Source organism: Terrapene carolina, unplaced genomic scaffold (genome assembly GCF_002925995.2).
Source record: "Terrapene carolina triunguis isolate 2854851 unplaced genomic scaffold, T_m_triunguis-2.0 Scaffold461, whole genome shotgun sequence".
Classification (NCBI taxonomy): Eukaryota; Metazoa; Chordata; order Testudines; family Emydidae; genus Terrapene; species Terrapene triunguis.
In genome coordinates, this window is record NW_020664812.1 from 1,289,387 (window position 1) to 1,315,703 (window position 26,317).

The 26,317-nt window shown below is 51.0% G+C and overlaps 1 protein-coding gene across 1 annotated transcript in view; it reads right to left on the reverse strand.

The window, feature by feature from the left end:
• Positions 1-26,317, reverse strand: part of LOC112121535 (IgGFc-binding protein-like) — a 110,008-nt gene that overhangs the window by 57,777 nt on the left and 25,914 nt on the right. The window contains exons 2-11 of the mRNA XM_029913119.1: positions 18,725-19,298; positions 15,559-16,136; positions 14,522-15,092; positions 13,291-13,886; positions 10,844-11,417; positions 10,398-10,591; positions 9,662-9,803; positions 7,732-8,066; positions 3,657-4,230; positions 2,603-3,180 (exon numbers count right to left, since the gene is read on the reverse strand). Of these exons, the coding sequence (XP_029768979.1) occupies positions 2,603-3,180; positions 3,657-4,230; positions 7,732-8,066; positions 9,662-9,803; positions 10,398-10,591; positions 10,844-11,417; positions 13,291-13,886; positions 14,522-15,092; positions 15,559-16,136; positions 18,725-19,298 (4,716 nt within the window). The remainder of the gene's footprint in view (positions 1-2,602; positions 3,181-3,656; positions 4,231-7,731; positions 8,067-9,661; positions 9,804-10,397; positions 10,592-10,843; positions 11,418-13,290; positions 13,887-14,521; positions 15,093-15,558; positions 16,137-18,724; positions 19,299-26,317) is intronic.

Here is a 26,317-nt window from a genome sequence, read left to right on the forward strand (position 1 = left end):
GGAAATCTACTGACCACTATACTTACCTACATGCCTCCAGCTTCCATCCAGGACACACCACACGATCCATTTGTCTACAGCCAAGCTCTAAGATACAACCGCATTTGCTCCAATCCCTCAGACAGAGACAAGCACCTACAAGATCTCTATCAAGCATTCTTAAAACTACAATACCCACCTGCTGAAGTGAAAAAACCAGATTGACAGAGCCAGAAGAGTACCTAGAAGTCACCTACTACAAGACAGGCCCAACAAAGAAAATAACAGAACGCCACTAGCCGTCACCTTCAACCCCCAACTAAAACCTCTCCAGGGCATCATCCAGGGCCGCCCAGAGGATTCAGGGGGCCCCCGCCGCCGAATTGCCGCTGAAGAACCGTTGCTTCAGCGGCGGGTCCCGGAGCGGAAGGACTCCCCACCGCCGAAGACCCGGAATGGAAGAAGCTCCGGGGGCCCGGGCCCCACGAGAGTTTTCCGGGGCCCACAGAGTGAGTGAAGGACCCCACTCCAGGGGCCCCGAAAAACTCTCGTGGGGGCCCCTGCGGGACCCGGGGCCTGGGACAAATTACCCCACTTGCCCCCCCCCCGGGCGGCCCTGGCATCATCAAAGATCTACAACCTATCCTGAAAGATGATCCCTCACTCTCACAGATCTTGGGAGACAGACCTGTCCTCACTTACAGACAGCTCCCCAACCTGAAGCAAATACTCACCAGCAACCACACACCACAGAACAAAAACACTAACCCAGGAACCTATCCTTGCAACAAAGTCTGATGCCAACTCTGTCCACATATCTATTCAAGTGATATCATCATAGCACCTAATCACATCAGCCACGCCATCAGGGGGTCATTCACCTGCACATCTACCAATGTGATATATGCCAACATGTGCCAGCAATGCCCCTCTGCCATGTACACTGGCCAAACCGGACAGTCTCTACGCAAAAGAATAAATGGACACAAATCTGACATCAGGAATCATAACATTCAAAAACCAGCAGGAGAACACTTCAACTTTTCTGGCCACTCAGTAACAGACTTAAAGGTGACAATTTTGCAACAGATAAGCTTCAAAAACAGACTCCAACGAGAAACTGCTGAACTTGAATTAATATGCAAATTAGACACCATCAAGTTAGGTTTGAATAGAGACTGGGAATGGCTGAGCCATTACACACATTGAATCTATTTCCCCATGTTAAGTATTCTCACACCTCTTGTCAAACTGTCTGTAATGGGCTATCTTGATTATCACTACAAACGTTTTTTCTCTTAATTAATTAGCCTCTTAGAGTTGGTAGGACAACTCCCACTTTTTCATGTTCTCCGTATGTGTATATATATCTCCTTACTATATGTTCCATTCTATGCATCAGATGAAGTGGGCTGTAGCCCACGAAAGCTTATGCTCAAATAAATTTGTTAGTCTCTAAGGTGCCACAAGTACTCCTGTTCTTTTTGAGGATACAGACTAACACGACCACTACTCTGAAACCTGTCATAAATGCAGCTGACTGTTCTGGCGCCACAGCGGCCTCTGGTGGGCAAAAGGCAGAACTGCAGCACTTCTGAGGCAAAATGTTTTTTATGTGGGAAAATACACAATTATGTGAGAATTTCCCCAGGAGTAACAAATGCAAAGTGCTCCACTTAGGAAAGAACAATCAGTTGCACACATAGAAGATGGGAAATGACTGCCTAGGAAGGAGTACTGTAGAAAGGGATTTGGGGGTCATAATGGATCACAAGCTAAATATGACTGAACAGTGTAACACTGTTGCAAAAAAAGCAAACATCATTCTAGGATATATTAGCAGGACTGTCGTAAGCAATGCACAAGAAGTAATGCTTCTGGTCTACTCTGCACTGATTAGGACTCAGTTGGAGTATTTTGTCCAGTTCTGGGTGCCACATTTCAGGAAAGATGTGGTCAAATTGGAGAAAGTCCAGAGAAGAGCAACAAACATGATTAAAGGTCTAGAAAACATGACCTCTGAGGAAAGATTGGAAAAATGGGTTTGTTTAGTCTGGAGAAGAGAAGACTGAGAGGGGACATGATGATAGTTTTCAAGTATATAAAAGGTTGTTTCAAGGAGGAGAGTGAAAAAATTTTCTCCTTAACCTCTGAGGATAGGACAAGAAGCAATGGGCTTAAATTGCAGCAAGGGAGGTTTAGGTTGGACGTTAGGAAAAACTTCCTAACTGTCAGGGTAGTTAATCACTGGAATAAATTGCCCAGGGAGGTTGTGGAATATCCATCATTGGAGATTTTTAAGAGCAGGTTAGACAAAAACCTGTCAGGGATGGTCTAGGTAATACTTAATCTTGCCATGAGTCAGGGGACTTGACTAGATGACCTCTCGAGGTACTTTCCAGCCCTACGATTCTATGATTCAGAGACCTTCTCACACATCCGAAGTGTAACCACATCACCCCAATCCTTAAATATCTCCATTGGCTCCGTTTATAGAAGAATGTGGTTACAATTCACCCTATATTTCAAAATCCTTCCATGCACTGTCTGCAACTTCTCTGGATCACACAGGTGACTTTCCACAAATATTTTAGAGAGATTAGAGACAATTTGAGAAACTCACCAGGACTTTCCCAGGGAATTGATTGCTGATCCTGAGGTTGGTCTGATACACCTTGATCTGTAGAGGAGCGGTATTGTTTTCCTGGAAGTTGACTTCAAAGTCCACCAGTCCCTCCACCTTCTTGCACAGACCTGTGAGCTGGTAGCGGCAGGTGCCTTTGAAGTCGTATCTCTGTCCATCAAAGGTGGTATAGTGCAGATTCCTTGTCACAGAGCAGGTGGCGTAGCTGGAGGGGTAACAGCCCCGTACGCCATTCACTAGCCCGCACCTCTCCGAGTGTTTGCACGTAGCGGCCACGCATTCGACTTGTCTAGTGGCTGCGTTGCACATGCACCGTGTCCCACATACCTCATCGACCCAGAAGCTCTCATTGGGGGCATAGGGTCGCCCCTCAAACTGGCACCCACAGCTGCCCTTGGGGATGCATTTGCCCTGGCTCAGCACAAAACCATCCTTGCACTGGCAGCTTTCTACACAGGGGTCTTCGCAGCTGCTGGGGACTGACTGGTCCACACACGTGGCTGGGCAGGCTGTTCCACAGAGCTGGTACTGGCTGTTCTCCAGGGGGCACTCCATGGCTGGGGAGTGAAGGACCCACAGATTTAGCAGAAAGTTCTCTCCATGCAAAAGCAGTATTTAAAATAGGCAGAGGGGGATGTATCTTGTGGGGCTCTGAGAGCCCTCGAATCCCAGTGACCTGAACAGGAGGTGAGGGTGCTCAGCACACTGCAAGAGGTGATTAGCACCTTACAGGATCAGGTTCATGGTAGGAAGAGTGACTTAAAAACAGGCGTCATTTTACCCCAACCATCCATGAGTTATCAGTGGACGTTAGATACTCAAAGTGACAGGCACCTTAGCAATACCACGGACAGACAAGTACTGTGGGTACAATAGAACCCAGGAGTCCTGATTTCCCAATCGCTGCTCAATCCCAAACCACTCGATCACACCCCCTCCCAAAACCAGGGCTAGAACTCAAGAGTGCTGAGTTCCCCAGGCTCCCCAGTCTAACCAGCAGACCGTAGACCTTGGCATACAAATCTGTACTCACGGCATCTGGCCAGCTGCCTCCATTCCCCAATCCTGACCCCCTCCAGCTGGCAGGCGTCCGCGTAGGCCTTCAGGGCCTCACACAGGGCCTTCCTGTAGCCGTCGTTGTGGCACAGATCATACACGCAGTTGTCCAAGTAGACTGTAGGATCCACCTTGCTGTGGCACTGGCTGAAGGGCCCATCTGAGACCTTGGTTATGAGGCCGCAGAAGGCCTCCTCCTTGTACTTTCTGGCTATGCTGGGGGCACAGGGCCTACAACCTCCAATGCAATCGTGCCAGCAAAACTGATCCTCATCTTCCACTGCCCAGCTTTTCCCCAGGGCGGCGACACTGGGAGCCCGGTCCCCGTCCGGGGTCCGGAAGTCATCGGAGGGGTCCCCGTTATAGTTGCCGCACAGGCCGCACAGGCTGTCCAAAAAGACCCTGGGGACAGTGACCCTCAGGTGGTTGTTCCAGTCATAGGTCACTCTGAGGTTGAAGTCGGTGCGGAGGACAAGGGAGGTGCCGCTCTGATAGAGCTGAAGGGCCCCATTGTTCAGGGAGATGGGTAAGTGGGCCCTGGTGTTATTCACCTTCACGGTGAGAAAGAAAGGGCAAAGGTCACAATTGAATGCACTAGTCTGTCATTTGCAAAGTGGCCCCTACTCAGATTAGCAAGGGGTGCAACCTGGACCCAAATCTGAACCAGAATTACTTTAAAACATCATATTAAATAGAGCTGGGTGGAGAAATGTAATTCTCTTTGGAGGATTTCAATGTTTTGAAAGTTGTTTAATAATGGAACCACACTTTTAAAAGTCAAGACTGGGATCCTAAATTCTTAACTTTGCTGCACAGTAAAAATCATGGTTTTAAAAAAGACACTGGCGTTATAGATTATTACAGCAATCTGTAACCCAATAACCCACCCTTTGTGTCCTATGATGTCAGTGGGTTTAACTACTTATGCTAAACAATCTGTTCTACCTTGTATTTAGCTATGACACTCTGAGGGCTCGTCTACATTTGGAAAGCTGCAGCTGTGGAAAATCCACACCCCTGAGCAACGCAGTTATACTGACCTATCCCCCAGTGCAGATAGCGCTATTTTGACAGGAGGGCATCTCCTATTGACATAGGTACCACCCATCAGGGCATGGCTACACTACACAATTAAGTTGACCTGTTTTTCGTCAGCATAAAGCCACCTCAGTGATTACATCGCTTGTGCATGTCTACTCTTTGCTCCTTGTGTCTGTGCGATGTGCATCCTCACCAGGACTGTCAGTGTGGGGCATTGTGGGATGGCTTCTCAAAGCCAGTAACAGTCCATGTAATCAACGCAGTACCTACATTGATATGGCGTCGACCTAACTACATTGACATTGACTCTACAGCTCTCATGGAGGTGGAGTTATTAAGTCGATGTAGCAGGGACAGTTATGTCGGCGGGAGCGAAATTTTACTGTAGACACTAACATAGTTAGGTCAAGGTCAACGGCTTTGCATTGACCTGGCACTGTAGTGTAGACTGCGTGGAGTACCCTTGCCAACAAGAGAACCTGTCCTATCAGCCTAGGTAGCATCTTCACTAGGCGCTACAGCTGTGCAGCTGCACTGGTGCAGCTCTGTAAGTGTAGACAAGCCCTTACAATGGCTTAATTACATTGCTCAGAGTGCGGATTTTTCACGCCGATCAGCTCCTCCCCCTCCTTCCCAGTGCCTCCTGCTCACCGAGGTCAGCTGTTCCACAGTGTGCAGGAGGCGCTGGGGGGGAGGGGGAGGAGCGGGGGCAGGAAGGGGTGCAGAGGGGGCAGGGACTTGGGGAAAGTGATGGAGAGGGGGGCGGGAAGAGGCGGGCCAGAGGTGGGGGCTGGGGAAAGGGGTGTAGAGGGGTTGGGGCACCCCCCGGGAACCAAAAAGTTGGCACCTATGTGCCTCTGAGCGACACATCTGGGTCGATCTAATTCTCTAGCATAAACCAGCCCTGAGTACCCTTCCCAGACCTGAAGAAGAGCTCTGGGTAGCTGGAAGACTTGTCTCTTTCACCAACAGAAGTTGGTCCAATAAGAGACATTTCCTCTCCCACCTTGTCTCTCTAACACCCTGGGACCAGCATGGCGACCACGACACTGTAAACAGTTCAAAAGTTGGAATTTTGAGGGCGAGGGGGGTACATCAGTTAGAGCCATTAGGAAGTGGCTACAGGGAGGGAGCTGTGTCAGTTAGAGCCATTAGGGAGCGGCTCCTGCAGGGGAGGGGGCCACGTCTAGGGTTGTCAACTTTCTAATTGCAGAAAACCGAACACCCTTGCTCTGCTCCTTGCCCCGAGGCCCTGCCCCCCTCACTCCATCCCCCCTCCCTCTGTCGCTCACTCTCTCCCATCCTTGCTCACTCACCCGTTTTCATCGGGCTGGGGCAGGGGGTTGGGGTGCAGGAGGGGGTGAAGGCTGTCGGCTGGGGGTTTGGGCTCTGGGGTGGCGCTGGGATGAGGGGTTTGGGGTGTAGGAGGGGGCTCCAGGCTGGGGCCAAGGGGTTTGGAGTGTAGGAGGGGGCTCTGGGCTGGCGCAGGGGGTTGGGGTGCAGGAGGGGGTGACGGCTCCAGCTGGGAGTGAGGATTCTGGAGTGGGGCCAGGGATGTGGGGTTTGGGGTGCAGGAGGCGGCTCTGGGCTGGGGGTGGGGCCGGGGGGTCTGGAGTGTGGGAGGGGGCTCCGGGCTGGGGCAGGGGTGTGGGGTGTGGGAGGAGGTACGGGCTCTGGGCTGGCGTGTGGGCTCTGGGCTGGGGTCAGAAATGAGGGGTTCAGGGTGTGGGAGGGGGCTCCAGGCTGGGGCAGGGGATTGGGGTATGGGAGGTGGTGCAGGGTGCAGGCACCAGGAGGGAGCTTGGGTGCGGAAGGGGGCTCAGGGATGGGGCAGGGGGTTGGGATGCAGGAGGGGTTGTGAGGTGTGGGCTCCGGGCGGCGCTGACCTCAGGCAGCCCCAGCATTTTCCAGGGATGGAGGAAGTCCGCGTGAAATGGCAGCATGTCACGGGGCTCTGTGTGCTGTCCCCGCCTGCAGGCCAGGGGGCTCTGTGCACTGTTCCCACCCGCAGGCCCTGCCCCCGCAGCTTCCATTGGCCACGGTTCCCGGCCAATGGGAGCTGCAGAGCCAGTGCTCGGGACGGCGCCTGCAGGCGGGAGCAGTGCGCAGAGCCCCCCTGGCAGCCCCTCCGCGTAGGAGCCAGAGGGACATGCCAGCTGCACTGAGCTGGGCATGGTGCCTGCCTGCCCCTCTGCGGCCAACCGGACTTTTAGCAGTCCAGTCAGCTGTGCTGAGCAGAGCCGCCAGGGTCCCTTTTCGACTAGGTGTTCAGATTGAAAACCAGATGCCTGGCAACCCTAGCGTGTGCGTTAGAGCTGTTAGGGAGCAGCACCTGCAGGGAAGGGGCCGCACTGGATAGAGCCGTTAGAGAGCAGCTCCTGAGGGGGAGGGGCTGCGTTGGACAGAGCCGTTGGGGAGTGGCTCCCGAAGGGGAGGAGCTGTGTTGGATAGAGCCATTGGGGAGTGGCTTCTGCGGGGGAGGGGCCCGCATTGGATAGAGCTGTTAGGGAGCGGCTCCTGCGGGGGAAGAGGTTGTGTCAGTTAGAGCCATTGGCGAGTGACGCAATTCCTGGGGAGGTTGTTTTGACCCTTGTCTCTGACTCCTGGTTCCTGACTCCAGATCTGGCTACTAGCCCTGACTGCCACTGCTCCAGCCAGTAGGTCTGAACACCCATGTCCCAGTTGCTGACAGTAGCCCCAAGCACAGAGCTTTGGAATTGGGTCAGCGCCCCCTGCTGGCCACCTGCCCCATTCTATGACACACAGCACCTGGTATTGCCATGATGGGAATTGGGGTCAGCACTGACTCCAAGGGGAGAGTGCACCCTACTGGGATACCTGTACATCTGAACATAGTACAGCACCCCCTAGTACAGTGCTGTGGCTTCAGGGACAGCACGAATTCAGGAGGAGAGCACCCTCTACTACTTAAACAATTCTACCCCCTGCAACACCTTAGGTAAATGTTTTCAAGGTATCCTATCTAAGTACTGACCACGCTCAACACTTACCCCCACAAAGCCGACCTCAGCCCTGGCTGCTGTGATGGTGACTCCATCCACCTGGACAGTTACCGACCCAATGTAGAAGACCTGTGTGTTCCCCCTGTTCTCGATCTTGGCCGTGACATGGAAGGAGGGCAGGACGGAGTCATCCCTGCAGGTCTTGGCCACCGTGTAGTTGCAGGTGCCGTGGAAATCATACACCCGTCCATCGAAGGTGTGGTAATGCAAGTAACCCCCAGCCCAGCACGTGGCCTGAGAGACTGGCACACACTCTGGCTGCCCATTTATCATCTTGCAAATAGTTCCTTCTCTGCAGCGGACAACACTGCAGGATGGAATAACTAGTGGGGAAAGACAATAGAAAGACAAGAAACACCAGACTAATCAGTTATATATGAGAGCAGAGAGGGGGCTGATGGTGGTGTGAAAATTGGGATGAAATTTAGTGTCATTGGAATCCTACTTCTTAATATAGCCTGTTTGTGAAATGGACCGAATGATCTATCTATCTATCCCCATACACATTTCCCTTGTACACTTCCCAAACCTCCCACAAGTCCTCTGCTGGGAAATCTCTCTGCATGGATGAGACCATAGCAGTCTTTGAGCCAGCAGAGCCAGCTCCTATATCACCCTCTCCACAACCTGTAGTGTAGGTGGTGAACACAGAGGGCCATGTGACAGGTAGTAAGGAGCAGACCCCTGCAATGCAACCCAAACCTGATGGGAGCCGACTACAAGTGTCAGGTCTGGGTCAGGTTGAGTAGAAAATCAACGGGACCCTCTTGGGCTTCTGTCAAGTCAGCTGTTCTCCTTCTGCCTGTGCGTAGGGTTGCCAAATGTCCGGTTTTCGACTGGAAAGTCATCACTGCTGACCAGACACTAAAAGTCCAGTTACCTGCAGTAACCAGCCTCCGCCACCCAGGGGAGGGGGAGGACAGAAGCTGCAGCTGGAGCCTGGAGAAGCACTCAGCAACAGCTCCGGCGGAGAAAGGTACCAGCATACCAGCGGCTCCCCATTCTGCCCCGAGCATGGCTCTCCCTCCCACACCTTGCCCCAGTCACCCCATCACCCTCAGAGCCCTGCTCTCTCCCCCACATCCTGCCCCAGTCACCCCTCCACCCCTAGAGCCCTGCTCAGCTGTCAGGGGGAGGGTGGTGGAGAGAGCAGTGAGCGACAGTGGGTGCAGAAAGAGGAGCGGGGGAAGAGGTAGAGCAGGGAGCAGGGGAGGTTCCGGCACTCAGTGTCCAGTTTTCACAAATGAGAGAGTTGGCCACCCTACCTGTGGGGTCAGCGCAGAGGTGACTGCATGCCCAGCTCCTACTAGCACTGCCACCTGGCTGCCTTATGCATACTGTGGAGTGAGGGAGCTGCCCCAGAGCGCACACACTGCAGCCAGGGATGGCGGATGGCAGGAACAGGGAACATAGGCACGGCCGTGCCAACCCTATGGGCGGGAGGTGGCCGTGGCGCTCATTCAGTTTCATGGAAAGAGTCAGGGTAGGTCAGAAAATGACCTGACCTTCTCGGGCTTGGGCTCCTCAAATATTAGGCCCAAGCAGACCTCTAGCATGAAGCAGGCAAGGAAAGTGGCTGAGAGGTGATGGACAATGACACTGCATAGCTGACTGATGGTCCCTATGGGACTGTATGTAGCCAGGGTGTTCTGTTTATAGCAGCCCCCAGGCTGCGCCCAGGGAGAGAATCACGGAGTGTGCTCAGCTCCCTGACAGTTGCCCACCCGACTCTGCTGGAGAGACCCAACAAGTCTTCCCATCTTTCCAGTCGAAATGTTGTACTATTAGGGGTCAGAGTTCCAGGCTAAATGAAGGAGGAGAGAGAGTGAGAAGGGTCAGGAGACATAACCACAGCTGCTTACTCGCTGCCTGTACAATAACCCTTCACGGCATGTTTCAAACAATGACTGTCCTGTACCTTTGCTGATGCAGGCCCTGACGCCATCTCTAATCTGGCAGATTTCTTCTCGGGAGCAGCTGTGGGCTTTACAAGTCACTCCTCGAGCAGGAACACAGGTGCAGCTTTGCTGGCACTCGTTCATCAGGACCGTCTCATTGGGCTGATGGAACGTTTGGAAAACAGGAAATAACAGAATGTAACTGGAAACAATTATTTAAAATAATTTTTGACAGCGCTAAACCCAGAGCTCTGGATGTGTTTTTCTAACAGATGTGCTCTCGGAATGACATTGGGGCAGGTCTCTGGCTTGGGTTATACAGGAGGGCAGACTAGATGATCACAATGGACCCTTCTGGCCTTAGAATCTATGTATCTATAAAAATGTCCATTGTGTCATAATATTATTTCCTCTTGCCTTTAGAGAGAAAGGCTGTGTAATGGGGTGAGGACTGGGCTTAAAGCCAGGAACAATTCCTAGATTTTAACCTCCCATCTGCTACTCACTCACTAGGTGGCCTTGAGCAAGTCACTGCGCCTATCTCTGCCTCAGTTTCCCCACAACAGGCACAGGGCATTAAATCTTCTGGCCTTTTTTGGCATTTTGAGCATTAGATACTAGAAGAGAGGGACATCCTGGATGGACCAATGCTCTGATCCAGTATAGCAAAGCCTATATTCTTGACCAGTGTAGGGATTAAGATGTGGACAGAGCAAAAATTAGATCAGACCCAGATGCTCCAGCAGGGGGCGGTACCTTGTAATATCTCCCACGCTCGAAGCACCCACAGCTCTGCAGAGTCACACAGCCCTGGCCGTCGAAGAAGAAGCCACCGTCACACTCGCAGCCTTCAGCACAGGTCTCCGGGCAGTCTATGATGTCTCCAGTGCAGGTGGAGGTGCAGAGGTCGGCGCAGACCTCGTAGTGGCTGTTGGCTGGGCAGCTCACAGCTTAAATAGAGAGAAAAATAAAGGATGGCTGGAAAGATCTCACACCACGGCCTAGAGGGACAGACACGAAGGAGAGGAGAGCAGGACAGGGAGGAGAGGAATAGGGAACCTTTAGAAGGAAACATGAGATTGTTGGTTCCCACCCAGAAGAGTTCCAGAAGAAGCCCAGAGGCCTGGAACAAGATGCTCAGCAATATTGCCCCCCCCCCCCCCCAGTGCATCTCAGAGTTTCTACACTATCAGCACATTTACCACAGAAGGAGGTGCTCCTCCAGGGCCGGATGGGAGCCCCAGCCTCTTGGCAGGCCGTCACGTAGCTGTGGATGCTCTGGCACAGAACCTGTGCGTCCCCGTTGCCCAGGCACAGATCATACAGGCAGTTGCTCTGATACACGCTGGGGCTGACCATGCCATGGCAGGCCGTGAAGGGGCCGTCGGGATCTGTAAGCAGCCCACAGTAGTTGCGCCCTTTGAAGACGTTCTTCTTCCTCTCCTCACAAACTGAACAGCTGTTTCCAGCACATCTGTCTGTACAGGATGCTCCTGGGATCTGGACTTCCCAAGCAGAGCCAAATGCTGCTGTATCAGGGGCTGTCCTGCCACTGGGGAGCAGGAACTCCTCGTCCTGCTGTCCATCGAAGTTCCCGCACAGGCCGCACGTCTGGCCCTCGTAGCTTCCTGGGATGGTGACCCTGGCCTGGTAAACCAGGTCGTAGCTCACAGTGAGGCCGAAGATGGTTTGTACCAGAATGTTTGTGCCATGTTGATATGCTCTAAGTTGCCCATCAGCCACAATCACTGGGAGGTTGTGGGACACCCCGTTCACCTGGAAGAGAGAGAACATTCCCTGTGAGCACGGGGGAGCATGTACACAGGCAAGATTCTACTCTCACTGACATATGGCATAAATCAGAATGACTCCAGATTTCACTTTGGGATGACTTGTGCTCACCTTCCAAGGTCTTCACATTGTCACCCTAGTCTACATCTCTTCTCTCCTCTCCCCTTCACCGCACCTCCCTCCTGGTTCTCTCTCTTTACCATCCCTATTTTCTCCAACCATGTTTGGCTTGCCCCTCCTTTTCATGCAAGCTCCTGCACATAGAACACTCTCCTACTTCTTGTCTATCTCCCCTTCTCTCCTAAAGACCCACTTCCCTGGTGATACTTCATTCCTTCACCCCTTGCCTTCTCCTATCTCCATCAATTTATCACATGTTGTATTTCTCCCAAGTTAGACTGCAGGCTTCTCAGGGGAATGCATCAGGGGAGAAATTCTTCAACACAGAGCCAATGGAATTATAATGGAGAGGAAGTTTATTCCGTGTTTGCAAAAATTTGAATTATGTGTAGAGAGTTCCCCACATCATTAATTCCCAGAAACATGGTGTATAAACCAAGAAGGGAGGCAAAGAAGATTGAGCTGAGCTAGGGGATGCTCAGCTTGCCCAAATGAAGCTCTGACATAGCAGCATCCATGAGTAATACTTGCTACCATCTTCAGTTGGCAGGAGACTGTCCCATCCTGATGGATGATGATCTGGCATCAATTATTTCATGCCTTCATCACCTCTCCTCTGGACTACAGTCATGTGATATACCATGAACCCTTCAGCACTCCAGAATCGCTATCAGGTACAGAAGCATCTCCTCACCAGCACTGGCAACTGAGATCACATCAAAACTGTCCTCTGCTCCCTCTGCTGCCTTCTGAATTCAGTTCAAGCTCTCACACCTTACCTTCAAGACTCTCAATGGCCTGGGCCCTAGGTATCTAAAAGATCAATTAAACCTCCAGGATGAAGATCGTAGCTGACCACTTCCTTCTTCTGGAATAATAAGGGTAAAGTTAGCCTGTGCAGGAGATGGAGCTTTTACTGGTGACCAGTTCGAGACTGGGGAATGAACTCCCTCAGGAACAAAGGACCCTGACAAACCTCACCACTTCTGCCCCAAGTGCAAGGTGTGTTTCTCTGACCTGTTGTCTCTAACACACACACACACACACACACACACACACACATATATATGGCAATGTGTGTGCATATTTATAACTTTTAAAAGTAAATCCAATACAAAATTCTCCCCTGCACGCACATCTCCTCCTGGTGATAGGTTGAGAGAGTTGGTTAAGTTACTTAGTATGTTGCTGGAAGGTGCTGAAATACTAAATGGATGTGCATGTTATAAGAATTTGTAAGAGCGTGGCTTGTCCTTTAAGGCCAGTAGGCCAGCCAACCCTGATTACTAAGGAGGCACACCTGAGCAGGAATCCCCTGATTCCCCTATAAGAGCAGCAGGACGAAGATGGGAGGCTGGCCCTGCAGAGAGAGTTCTCAGGGAGAACAGAAGAGAATCAAGAGGCTGATGGGAGCGAATAGACTCCAGCAGGGAAACTTGAAATTTGGGGAGCATGACTACAGACAGGAAAGAACTCGGAGTGACCTGGTATGGAGAAAAATGGATGGACTTGAAAACTTTATTTTGCATGTTTGCTAATTTAATAATCCAGACCCTAAGGAGGGCGGCTGTTATTCAACTTGTCTTGTGAGCTATTGAGGAGCCCAAGAGGGAAAGTGAGGCAGACCACCTGCAGCGCAACCTTTACCACAACGGGGCACTAGGGAGTTGGCCAAACTGCAAACAAACCTGTGTAGACTAGAATAAAATCTCTGTCCATGAGAATGTGGAGGACTTACCATGATGAGCCCCTGTTTGTTTTGCAGCAGGGTGAGTGTGATCCCATACACCTTAATGGACACCAGCTTGGCCACGGACATGTTCCTGGTGCCCCAATCTTCTTTCTCTATGCTGATAGTGAATGGTGTAAGGTGACTGGCATCGGTGCAGGTCTTGGCCAGGATGTAGGTGCAGGTGCCTTGGAAGTCAAAGGAGACCCCATCGAAAGAGAGGTAGTGGGGATGGCCAGAGGCAGAACAGGTCGCAGATCCAAATGGGTGGCATTTCTGGACACCGTCCACTACCCCGCATTCCTCACCAGTGCCGCAGGAGAATGCCTTACACACAACCTCCCCACCAGCCTGACACATGCACTGCTCCTCGCATGAACCGCTCGGGTGGAAGGTCTCCCCGGGCTGGTAGTAAAGTCCTCTGTGGAGGCATCCACACTGGGAAATGGGGACACAGCGGTCGCCACTGAGAACAAAGCCCTCATCACACACGCAGCCTTCCTTACACTGGGTCATGCATTGCACCGGGGCATAGAGGTTGCTGCATGTCACATCGCAGCTGCTGCTACAGAATTCGTAGTGACTGTTCAGGGGACAGGACGGAGCTGTAATTAGAACAAAGAGTTAGCTCACATAGTGCATTAGCAATGTGCTCAATGAACCATCACAGAACATGCAATTTCATTCAAGTTCCTACTTTTCTATTTCCTTAGTTTGGTTAATTAATAAAAGGCACCCTCTGTAATGGGGTCCCAGGTCTGATGAACTGGCTGCCTCACAGAGGCCAGGAGATGGGATACAGACAATCTCTCTCCTATGATGGCTTCTAATTCGGTTTATTGTTTCATTGTTTCACTACTAGCTTTTTGTTTTGAATCCAGGTCAGTAGCTGTTAAAATTCATTCCCAACTGATGGCTTGTGTGGGATGAATTGGTGGGTTCCCAGCTCAGTTCCTAATGAACAATCATCTCAATTAGTAGCCACCCTGAGTCCCAGCTCTGATTATGTCCCAGTCTCAGAAGGGAAGGCAAGGATTAGACTGGCCACGGAGAGCACACTACATCCCTAGCAGTGTTTCCCTTGCCCAGGGTACAGCTGCCAAGGCCACTACGAGTGCTGAACCCAGCCTGCTGAGAGAGACCTGTTAAAAATGTTCTGCAGTGTTTAGATCCACATCTACCAGCCAACAAGAATTAACAATCCCCAAAGGGCAGGCAGCGGTGAACATGAGGGACTCACAGCAGAATTTTGTAGTCCTCCAGGGACGCACCATAGCTCCAGCTTCCTGACATGCCTCGGCATAGGCAGCAACGGCCTGGCAGACATTACTTTCACGCGCACTGAGGACGCAATAGCCATACACACAGTCTATGAAGTATCCATGAGGGTCCACTTTGCTGTGACATCCTCTGAAAGGGCCACTCTTGTATAAGATGAGCCCACACTGCCCTCTGCTACCTTGTTGTTCTTTTTCAATAGCCTCTACACTTGCGCATGGTGGTATCGTTACTGCAGAGCATCCCGGGAGGTCGCCCACCTTCCAACTCTGGCCAAAGCTGATGGGGTTTGGTGCCAGTGTGCCATCCCTCATCAGCATGTCATCCTCCCTGTCACTGTTAAAATTGCCACACAGACCACACACGGCTCCCGCGTAGGTGACTGGCAGAGTGATCGTGGTGCGTCCTGACCACCCGGCATAGGTAACGGTGAGACCAAAGTCTGTCTGGATCACTGTGGCCCAGCCCTTTCTATACACAGTGATTTTCTTATCATCGAGGTTGAAGGGAAGGGTAATCAGGATACTGTTCACCTGGAAAAGCAAGATACATGGGATATGAAACATCGCTCGCTCTGGTGGAACCTCTGGCTCCAGCACAGAGCTCTGGCCCATCTACTGCTGCTGAAATCTTCATCCGGGCTGACCTGCTCCCTCCTCTACAGCCTGCCTGAGTCCAGCTCCCCAGACTGAGCAGGATCCTCCAATCAGACTTTCCTTTTTTCTGACACTGGCTATTGCTGTTCCCTCCTCTGTGAGCCCCAGCTCTCCAAGTTCCCACATATGCTGGATGCTATTGACACCTTCTCACAAAGACGAAGTGTAACCACATCACCCGAACCCTCTAGCTTCTCCATTGGCTCCCCATTCACATCAGAATCCAGTTAATATTTGATCTGTTTTCTAAAATCCTTCCATACACTTTCTGCAACCAACTTCTGATTTCACAGGCGACTTTCCAGAAATGTTTTAGAGACTAGATGTGATTTCTGAAACTCACCATGATTTTCCCAGGGAATTGATTGCTGACCCTGATGTCGATCTCATAGACCTTGATCTGCACAGGACGAGTATTGCTTTCCTGGAAGTAGACATCAAAGTCCACCAGTCCCACCGCCTTCTTGCACAGGGTAGTTAGCTGGTAGCGGCAGGTGCCTTGGAAGTTGTATCTCTGTCCATCAAAGGTGGAATAGTGCAGATTCCTTGTCACAGAGCAGGTGGCGTAGCTGGAGGGGTAACAGCCCCGTATGCCATTCACTAGCCCGCATCTCTCTGAACGTTTGCACGTAGCAGCCATGCATTTGACTTGTCTAGTGGCTGTGTTGCACATGCACCGTGTCCCACATGCCTCATCAACCCAGAAACTCTCACTGGGGGCATAGGGACGCCCCTCGAACAGGCACCCACAGCTGCTCTTGGGGATGCATTTGCCCTGGCTCAGCACAAAACCATCCTTGCACTGGCAGCTTTCCACGCAGGGGTCTTGGCAGCTACTGGGGGCTGACTGGTCCACACATGTGGCTGGGCAGGCTGTTCCACAGAGCTGGTACTGGCTGTTCTCCAGGGGGCACTCCATGGCTGGGGAGTGAAGAACCCACAGATTTAGCAGCAAACCCTCTCCACGCAAAAGCAATATTTAAAATAGACAGAAAGGGACGTATCTTGTGGGGCTCTGAGAGCCTTCGAATCCCAGTGACCTCAACATTGGCTGAGGGTGCTCAGTATGTTGTAGAAGGTGCTTAGCCCCTTACAGGATCAGGCACATAGTAGGAAGAGTCACTTAAAAACTGGCATCATTTTACCTCAACCATCCATGTGTTATCAGTGGACATTAGATACTCAAAGTGACAGGCTGTGATGAAGGGGGGATTGCACGTACTATTTTTATAACCTCTATGTGTGCCTCAGTTTTCCCATATGCCATCTTTGTTACCCAGTGTGTCCAAAATGACTGTTTGCTCCCAGGGCAAGCTAAGGCCATATCTACATGAGCACTTATGTCAGCAACACTTTTGTCACTAAGGGGTGTGAAAACATATACACACACCCCTGAGCAACACAAGTTTTGCTGGCATAAGCACTTGTGTGCAGAGCGCTATGTTGGCGGGTGATGCTCTCCTGCCAACAAAGCTACCGCCGCTCGTTGACCTGGTTTTATTATGTTGACAGAGAGCTCTCTCCCATCAGCGTAACACAGCTACACGAGCGATCTTACAGAGGCACAGGTATATCAGTACAGCTCTGCCGCTCTAAGCTTGCTAGTGTAGACATGACCTAAGAAACATCAGTATGAATGTTGCCTAGCTGTCTCAGCTGGATGGGTCATTAAAAAGGACTGGCCGAGAGGGACCCCATATCAGTGGAGAATCCAGAAGATAATGGCAAATACAGTCACAAGGACATTGACACCAGTAATAAACGACTCCAAAGTGGATGGATTTCCTGGCCTCTCAGCAAGGACGTGGAGCAAAAATCCCCCAGGTGGAGAACAAAGGACTGGGAAACGTGATGTGGGGAAATAAGGGTTGGCCGCTGGTAGGAGTCGGGGCTCTCATCTGGAGTCTGACCAAAGAGCTCAGACTGAGACCTGGTCTACACTACAAAGTTAGACTGATGTAGGGCAGCTTTTGTCAACCTAATTCTGTAGGAGTCTACACTAAAATGTAGCTCCCACCTCTGTAACTCGTCCACTACACTGACTTAATAACTCCACCTCCGCGAAAGGCATAGCACTTAGGTCGATGTAGTTAGGTTGATGTAGATGTAGGTGTAGATGTAGACAATGCACTGATTACATTGACAGTTGCTGCCTTTCAGAAGTCATCCCAAAATGCCCCACACTGACAGTTAAATTGGTGCAAGAACTCCTGGTGAGGACGTGCACCGCTGACACAAGGAGCAGAGTGTGGACATGTAAAACGATTCAATTACTGCTGTGGCTATACATCACATAACTTAGGGCAAATCTACAATACAAAACTACACCTTAGCAATATCATGGACAGACAAGTACTGTAGGTACAATAGAATCCAAGAGTTCTGATTTCCCAATCACTGCTCAATCCCAAATCACTTGATCACGGTCCCTCCCAAATAGGGTTTCTGGGTGTCCGTTTTTCGACCAGAACACCCGGTCGAAAAGGGACCTTGGTGGCTCTGGTCAACACCACTGACCGACCCGTTAAAATTCCGGTTGGTGGCGCAGCGGGGTGGGCAGGCTCTCTACCCGACTCCATGTAGCTCCTGGGAAACAGCGACATGTCCCTCCAGCTCAGGGGCAGCCATGGGGGCTCCTTGCTCTGCCCCACCCCAAGTGCCAGCTCCACAGCTCCCATTGGTTGGGAACGGCCAATGGGAGCTGTGGGGGAGGCGCCTGGGGCCGGGAGCAGCATGCAGAGCCCCATGGCTGCCTCCGAGCAGGAAGGACATATCGCTGCTTCCCAGGAGCTGCCTGAGGTAAGCACCACCCAGAGCCTGCACCCCGCATCCCCTCCCACACTCCAACCCCCTGCCCCAGCCCTGAGCCCCCTCCCGCAACCCAACTTCCTGCCCTAGCCCTGAGCCCCCTCCTGCAACCCAACTCCCTGTCCCAGCCCTGAGCCCCCTCCTGCACCCAGACTCCCTCCCAGAGCCTGCACCCTGCACCCCATCCTGCACCCACACTCCCTGCTCCAGCCCAGAGCCCCCTCCTGCACTCTGAACCCCTCATTCCCAGCCCGGAGCACCCTCCTGCACCCCAAACCCCTCATCCCAGGCCCCACCCCAGAGCCTGTACACCCAGCCGGAGCCCTCACCCTCTCCCACACCCCAATCCCCTGCCCCAGCCCAGAGCCCCCTCCCGCACTCTAAAAACTTCATTTATGGCCCCACCACAGAGCCCACACCCCCAGTCCAGAGCCCTTACCCTCTCCCCCTCCTGCACTCCAACCCCCGCCCCAGGCTAGTGAAAATAAGCGCATGAACAAGGGTTGGAGAGAGCGAGTGATGTTGGGAGGGGTCTTGGAGAAGGGACAGGGCAGGGGGCGGGACAAGGGTATTCGGTTTTCTGTGATTAGAAAATTGGCAACCCTCTCCCAACACCAGGGCTAGAACTCAAGACTGCTGAGCCCTAGGCTCCCCGGTCTAACCAGCAGACTGTAGACCTTGGCATACGAATCTGTACTCACGGCATCTGGCCAGCTGCCTCCATTCCCCAATCCTGACCCCCTCTAGCTGGCAGGCGTCCGCATAGGCTTTCAGGGCCTCACACAGGGCCTTCCTGTAGCCGTCGTTGTGGCACAGATCGTACACGCAGTTGTTCAAGTAGACTGTAGGATCCACCTTGCTGTGGCACTGGCTGAAGGGCCCATCTGAGACCTTGGCTATCAGGCCACACGAGACCTCCTCCTTGTATTTTCTGGCTATGCTGGCGGCACAGGGCTTGCAACCTCCAATGCAATCGTGCCAGCAAAAATGATCCTCATCTTCCACTGCCCAGCTTTTCCCCAGGGCAGCGACACTGGGAGCCTGGTCCCCATCCGGGGTCCGGAAGTCATCGGCGGGGTCCCCATTATAGTTGCCACACAGGCCGCACAGGCTGTCAGAGAAGTTATTAGGAACGGTGACCCTCAGGTGGTTGTTCCAGTCATAGTACACCCTGAGGTTGAAGTCGGTGCGGAGGACGAGGGAGGTGCCGCTTTGATAGAGCTGAAGGGCCCCATTGTTCAGGGACATGGGTAAGTGGGCCCTGGTGTTATTCACCTTCATGGTGAGAAAGAAAGGGCAAAGGTCACAATCGAGTCCACAAGTCTTTCATTTACAAAGTGACCTCTTCCCTGATACAATTTTTCACTAGTATTTGCCTAGTCTTCAAAATCCAAACGTTTTCAGGAGATGGTTCCTTTTCAATGATGTTTTAATGGAAACCAAGCAGATTTCAAAGACGGACCTGGAGCCAGGACTCCGTTCCCCTTCCCAGAAAATTTAGTAATTTTTGGTTTTCATTCCATATTGGAATGAAGCTAATTTTCAAATAATTGAAATCCTCTCCAAAATGGAATTAACTTTCTCCAGCCAGCTCTATCTAGTATGATGCTATAATTTAATATTTGTTCAGATTTGGGTCCAGATTCATTGAAAATTATGAATTGGTTCCATTGCTATTTATTGGAATTTTTACAAACAATTCCAATATTGGACCCGTGATTTCAGTATAGCCCATTGTAGATGAAAGGGCTGGCGATAAGAATTGCTGGGAGCTGTTGTAAATGACAGGGACTGCATTGGTTAGAGCTGTTAGCAGCATCACTTGAGGGATGAGAGGTCTCAAGGAACTGACTACAATGTTCTGGGGCTCCTGAGGTATTTCAGGTTGGAGATGGCTCTGTAGTACAAAGGCCCTGAGCTGCCTAAATGTGCCTCAGAGTTCCCCATATCTTAGAGCTCAGGCACTGTCCTCCTGGATCCAAGAGTGGGGATTCTCCTCAGGTGGGATCTCAGGGGAATCCCTGTTACATTAGAAACTGCTGGGGAATTTCCGGAAGGATGGACTCAGTGGAGCTGGGATTTGCCCTACTCCTGCACGACATGCTGTGGGAAATGTAATGACCAAATGCTCCGATCTACACTTTATCTGGTGTGTAGATCCCGTGTGCTTGTGACAGAGCTGACAGCTCCCCACACTGAGCCACCCAACCTGCTCCCCTCAGCACAGCACCCTCTAGCGCCAGATTGGGATCAGTGCGACTCTGATGGGACAGAACCCCCGACCGACCCCCCACATCACTCCCTGCCACACAGCACCCGCTAGCGCCATGATGGGCATTGGGGTTGTCATAAACAGATAGTTAAGGGTTAATGCCTCTTTTACCTGTAAAGGGTTAAGAAGTTCACCTAGCCTAGCTGACACCTGACCAGAGGAACCAATGGGAGGACAAGATGGTTCAAAGGGAAGGAGGGAAGTTCCCTTTGTCTGTGGAGTTTTCACTTTGGACCAGAGTGGGAAAGCTCCAGAATTCAGCCTCTTATTAAGTAGTGAGTATTAGTGAAGGAAATAAATAGGTTTATGTTTATTTCTTTGTAACCTATCTTGTGCAATTAGAGGAAGAATTGGGTATTTGGGTATTTTTTTTTGTGTAACTAAGGGTTTGCCCAGGGGAGCATCCTCTGTGTTTGGAATCTGTTGTCTGTGAGAGTAGCTGGTATGTTAATCTCTCCCAGAGGGTTTTCTTTTACCTTTCTTTTCTTTAATTAAAAGCCTTTTTCTTAATACCTGATTGATTTTTCCTTGTTTTATGATCCAAGGGGGTTGGATCTGGGTCCACCAGGAGTTGGTGGGAGAAAGGAAGGGGGATGGTTAATTTCTCCTTGTTTTAAAATCCAAGGGGTTGGATCTGTGTTCACCAGGGAATTGGTGAAGAGTCTCTCAAGGCTACCCAGGGAAGGGAATTAGTGCTTGGGAGTGGTGACAGCCAGACCAGATCTAAGCTGTTAATTGAGCTTAGAGCTTCTCATGCAGGTCCCCCACATCTGTACCCTAAAGTTCAGAGTGAGGAAGGAACCTTGACATAGTGAGCAGCGGTGAGGGATTTTTTCCCCCTCCTTTGAGATGCTGGGGAAGCAGTGAAGGAGAGATACCCTGAAGGCAAACAGATAAGAGCTTCTAACAGAGAGCTTTTTGTTAGAAGGGAAGCTCCAGCTGTGAGCACTGGAGGGTCATAGTCACAAAAGCCTGTTTTACTTGTTTTTTTTTTTTAAAGAGTCACATTACAGTAACCAAAGATTCATCTGAAGAAGTGAGGTTCTTACCCACGAAAGCTTATGCTCCCAATACTTCTGTTAGTCTTAAAGGTGCCATAGGACCCTCTGTTGCTTTTTACAGATTCAGACTAACACGGCTACCCCTCTGATACTTGACAAAGATTCCAAGCTGTTCCCCCCCCCCCCCCCCCCCCCGATAGCTAAGGTAGACCAGAGGGAAAATGTCAGGCAAAGGAAAAACACTATGCAACAGGACCTAGAATTAGCCAAATTCCAGGCCGAGGAGAATGAAAAGGAACAAGACAGACAGATGGCCAGGGCTGAGGCTGCACACAAAAGAGCTATGGAGGAAAGGGAAAAAGAAGAAAAAGCCAAAGAGGATGCCCACAAAAGAGCTATGGAGGAAAAACAAAAAGAGATGGAGCTGAGGCAAAAAGAGATGGAGCTGAAAGAAAAAGAGATGGAGCAGAAACAAAAAGAGATGGAGGAGAGGGAAAAAGAGAGGAAGCATGAACTGGAATTGGTAAGGGCTAGGCAGGATATACCAGCCAACCCTAACAACCCCTCTCTAGGTACCGCTTCCCATCCCAGAAAACTCCCCACCTACAAGGCAGGCGATGATACTGAGGCCTTCTTAGAAAATTTTGAAAGGGCCTGCCTTGGGTACAGCATCACTACAGACCAGTACATGGTAGAGCTGAGGCCGCAGCTCAGTGGACCCTTAGCAGAGGTGGCGGCTGAAATGCCTAAGGAACACATGAACAGTTATGAACTTTTTAAAAACAAGGCCAGAATCAGAATGGGGCTAACACCCGAGCATGCCCATCGGCGGTTCAGAGCCCTAAGGTGGAAACCAGACGTGTCATTTACCCGACATGCCTACCACATTGACAAACATTGTGATGCCTGGGTATCAGGAGCAAATGTTAAATCTCTGGAAGATCTGTTTTTCCTAGTGAAAATGGAGCAGTTCTTAGAGGGTGTTCCTGAGGAAATAGAAAGGTACATCCTAGATGGGAAACCCAAAACTGTAACAGAGGTGGGGGAGATAGGAGCCAAATGGGTGGAGGTGACAGAAAAGAAAAAAACTAATAGCAGTTGGAGCGAATATCAGAAGGGGCAACCCGAAACAAAACCCTACCACCGGGGACAACCCAAGGCCCCCCCTACATCTCAAGGGAAATCCAAGACACCTTCTCACCACACCACATCAGTCTCCACCAACCAACCTCGACCCAGTGATGCCTTAGCAGGGCGATGTTTTAAATGTAATGAACTGGGACATATAAAGGCCCACTGCCCAAAAAACCCCAACCGATTACAGTTCATTACACCACAATCACACCAAAGATCCCCAGGCCCAGATGCCTCTCAAATACCCTCGGAGCGAAGGGAAACCTTGAGAGTGGGCGGAAAGAAGGTTATCGCGTGGAGGGTCACTGGGGCACAAGTGTCGACTATCCACCAATGCCTAGTGGACCCCAAACTCATCAACCCAGAGGCTCCAGTGACAATTCAACCCTTCATGTCACACTCTTTAACCCTGCCTACAGCCAAGTTGCCTGTTCTGTACAAGGGCTGGTCAGGAATGTGGACTTTTGCAGTCTATGACAATTATCCCATTCCCATGCTACTGGGGGAAGACTTGGCCAACCATGTGAAGCTAGCCAAGAGGGTGGGAATGGTCACCTGCAGCCAGGCTAAGCAAGCTTTCACACCTATCCCTGTTCCTGAGCCGCCCACCAGGGCCCCGTCTGTGTTACCAGAGACCCAGACAGAGGCAACAGTCGTAGTGGATCCAATCCCAGAGACCCAGCCAAAGCCAGTCCCAGAACCGGAACTGGCAACACAACCAGCATCAGAACCATTGCCAGCACTGAGTCCAGCGCTTGCAAACCCGTCTACAACTCCAACGCCAGAGGGCACCAGCGAGCCTGAACTGGCAGAAGCAGCAGATAACCCTACCCAAGAGGCTCAGCCAGAGCCTGAAATACCACATAGTGCACCAGCGGAGAGCGGTTCATAGTCAACGGAAACAACCCCAGCACCTGCATCACTTCCAGAGGGACCAAGCCCAAGTCCACAGTCCAAGGAGGAACTGATGTCTCCAGCATCAAGGGAACAGTTCCAGGCCGAACAGGAAGCCGATGACAGCCTTCAGAAAGCTTGGGCGGTGGCACGGAGCACCCCACCGCCTCTCAGCTCTTCTAACCGATCCCGGTTTGTTGTAGAACAAGGACTTTTATACAAGGAGACTCTTTCTGGTGGACACCAGGAAGACTGGCATCCTCAAAGACAGTTGGTAGTTCCAACTAAGTACCGGATAAAGCTCTTGAGCTTAGCCCATGATCATCCTAGTGGCCATTCTGGGGTGAACAGAACCAAAGACCGGTTGGAGAAGTCTTTCCACTGGGAGGGAATGGGCAAGGATGTTGCTAATTATGTCCGGTCTTGTGAGGTGTGCCAACGAGCGGGAAAGCCCCAAGACCAGGTCAAAGCCCCTCTCCAGCCACTCCCCATAATTGAGGTCTCATTTCAGCGAGTAGCTGTGGATATTCTGGGTCCTTTCCCAAAGAAGACACCGAGAGGAAAGCAGTACATACTGACTTTCATAGATTTTGCTACCCGATGGCTGGAAGCCGTAGCTCTAAGCAACACCAGGGCTAAAAGTGTGTGCCAGGCATTAGCAGACATTTTTGCCAGGGTAGGTTGGCCCTCCGACATCCTTACAGATTCGGGAGCTAATTTCCTGGCAGGGACCATGAAAAGCCTGTGGGAAGCTCATGGGGTGAATCACTTGGTTGCCACCCCTTACCACCATCAAACCAATGGCCACGTGGAGAGGTTTAATGGAACTTTGGGGGCCATGATAAGTAAATTCGTAAATGAACACTCCAATGATTGGGACCTAGTGTTGCAGCAGTTGCTTTTTGCCTACAGGGCTGTACCACATCCCAGTTTAGGGTTTTCACCATTTGAACTTGTGTATGGCCGCGAGGTTAAGGGACCATTACAGTTGGTGAAGCAGCAATGGGAGGGGTTTACACCTTCTCCAGGAACTAACATTCTAGACTTTGTAAGCAACCTACAAAGCACCCTCCGACACTCTTTAGCCCTTGCTAAAGAAAACCTAAAGGATGCTCAGGAAGAGCAAAAGGCCTGGTATGATAAACATCCAGAGAACGGTCCTTCAAAGTAGGAGACCAAGTCATGGTCTTAAAGGCGCTCCAGGCCCATAAAATGGAAGCGTCGTGGGAAGGACCATTCACGGTCCAGGAGCGCCTAGGAGCTGTTAACTATCTCATAGCATCCCCCACTTCCAATATAAAGCCTAAGGTATACCATGTTAATTCTCTTAAGCCCTTTTATTCCAGAGAATTAAAGGTTTTCCAGTTTACAGCCCAGGGAACAGATGATGCGGAGTGGCCTGAAGGTGTCTACTACAAAGGAAAAAGTGATGGTGGCATGGAAGAGGTGAACCTCTCCGCGACCCTTGGACGTCTGCAGCGACAGCAGATCAAGGAGCTGTGCACTAGCTTTGCGCCCATGTTCTCAGCCACCCCAGGATGGACCGAACGGGCATACCACTCCGTTGACACAGGTAATGCTCACCCAATTAGAACCCCACCCTACCGGGAGTCACCTCATGCCCAAACTGCTATAAAATGGGAGATCCAGGACATGCTACAGATGGGTATAATCCGCCCCTCTAACAGTGCATGGGCATCTCCAGTGGTTCTAGTTCCCAAACCAGATGGGGAAATACGCTTTTGCGTGGACTACCATAAGCTAAATGCTGTAACTCGTCCTGACAACTATCCAATGCCACGCACAGATGAGCTATTGGAGAAATTGGGACATGCCCAATTCATCTCTACCTTAGACTTAACCAAAGGATACTGGCAAGTACCACTAGATGAACCCGCCAAGGAAAGGTCAGCCTTCATCACCCAGGCAGGGGTGTATGAATTCAATGTACTCCCTTTTGAGGTGCGAAATGCACCCGCCACCTTCCAAAAACTTGTAGATGGTCTCCTAGCAGGACTGGGAGAATCTGCAGTTGCCTACCTCGATGATGTGGCCATTTTTTCTGATTCATGGGCAGAACACCTGGAGCACCTGGAAAAAGTCTTCGAGCGCATCAGGCAGGCAGGACTAACTGTTAAGGCTAAAAAGTGTCAAATAGGCCAAAACAGAGTGACTTATCTGGGGCACCAGGTGGGTCAAGGAACGATAAATCCCCTACAGGCCAAGGTAGATCCTATCCAAAAGTGGCCTGTCCCAAAGTCAAAGAAACAGGTCCAATCCTTCTTCGGCTTGGCCGGATATTATAGGCGATTTGTACCACACTACAGCCAAATTGTCGCCCCACTGACAGACCTGACCAGAAAAACACAGCCAAATGCAGTTCAGTGGACTGATGAGTGTCAGAAGGCCTTTAACCAGCTTAAGGCGACACTCATGTCTGACCCTGTGCTAAGGGCCCCAGACTTTGACAAACCATTCCTAGTAACCACAGATGCATCCGAGCGTGGTGTAGGAGCAGTTTTAATGCAGGAAGAACCGGATCAAGAATTCCATCCTGTCGTGTTTCTCAGCAAGAAACTGTCTGAGAGGGAAAGCCACTGGTCAATCAGCGAAAGAGAATGCTATGCCATTGTGTACGCCCTGGAAAAGCTACGCCCATACGTTTGGGGACGGTGTTTCCAACTACAAACCGACCATGCTGCGCTAACGTGGCTTCATACCGCCAAGGGAAATAACAAAAAACTTCTTCGGTGGAGTTTGACTTTGAAATTCAACACATTTCAGGGGCTTCTAACAAAGTGGCTGATGCACTCTCCCATGAAAGTTTCCCAGAATCAACTGGTTAAAATCGTCCTTGAAATGTGAAAAATCTTGTCGTTTTTACCTAAGTAGTAGTATATGTAAGGGTGCATGTGTTTTATTCATCTGTTTATTCTAAAGTTTAGAAAGAAATCACAGCCAGTGCGGTCCAACACTGTCTGAGATTTGGGGGG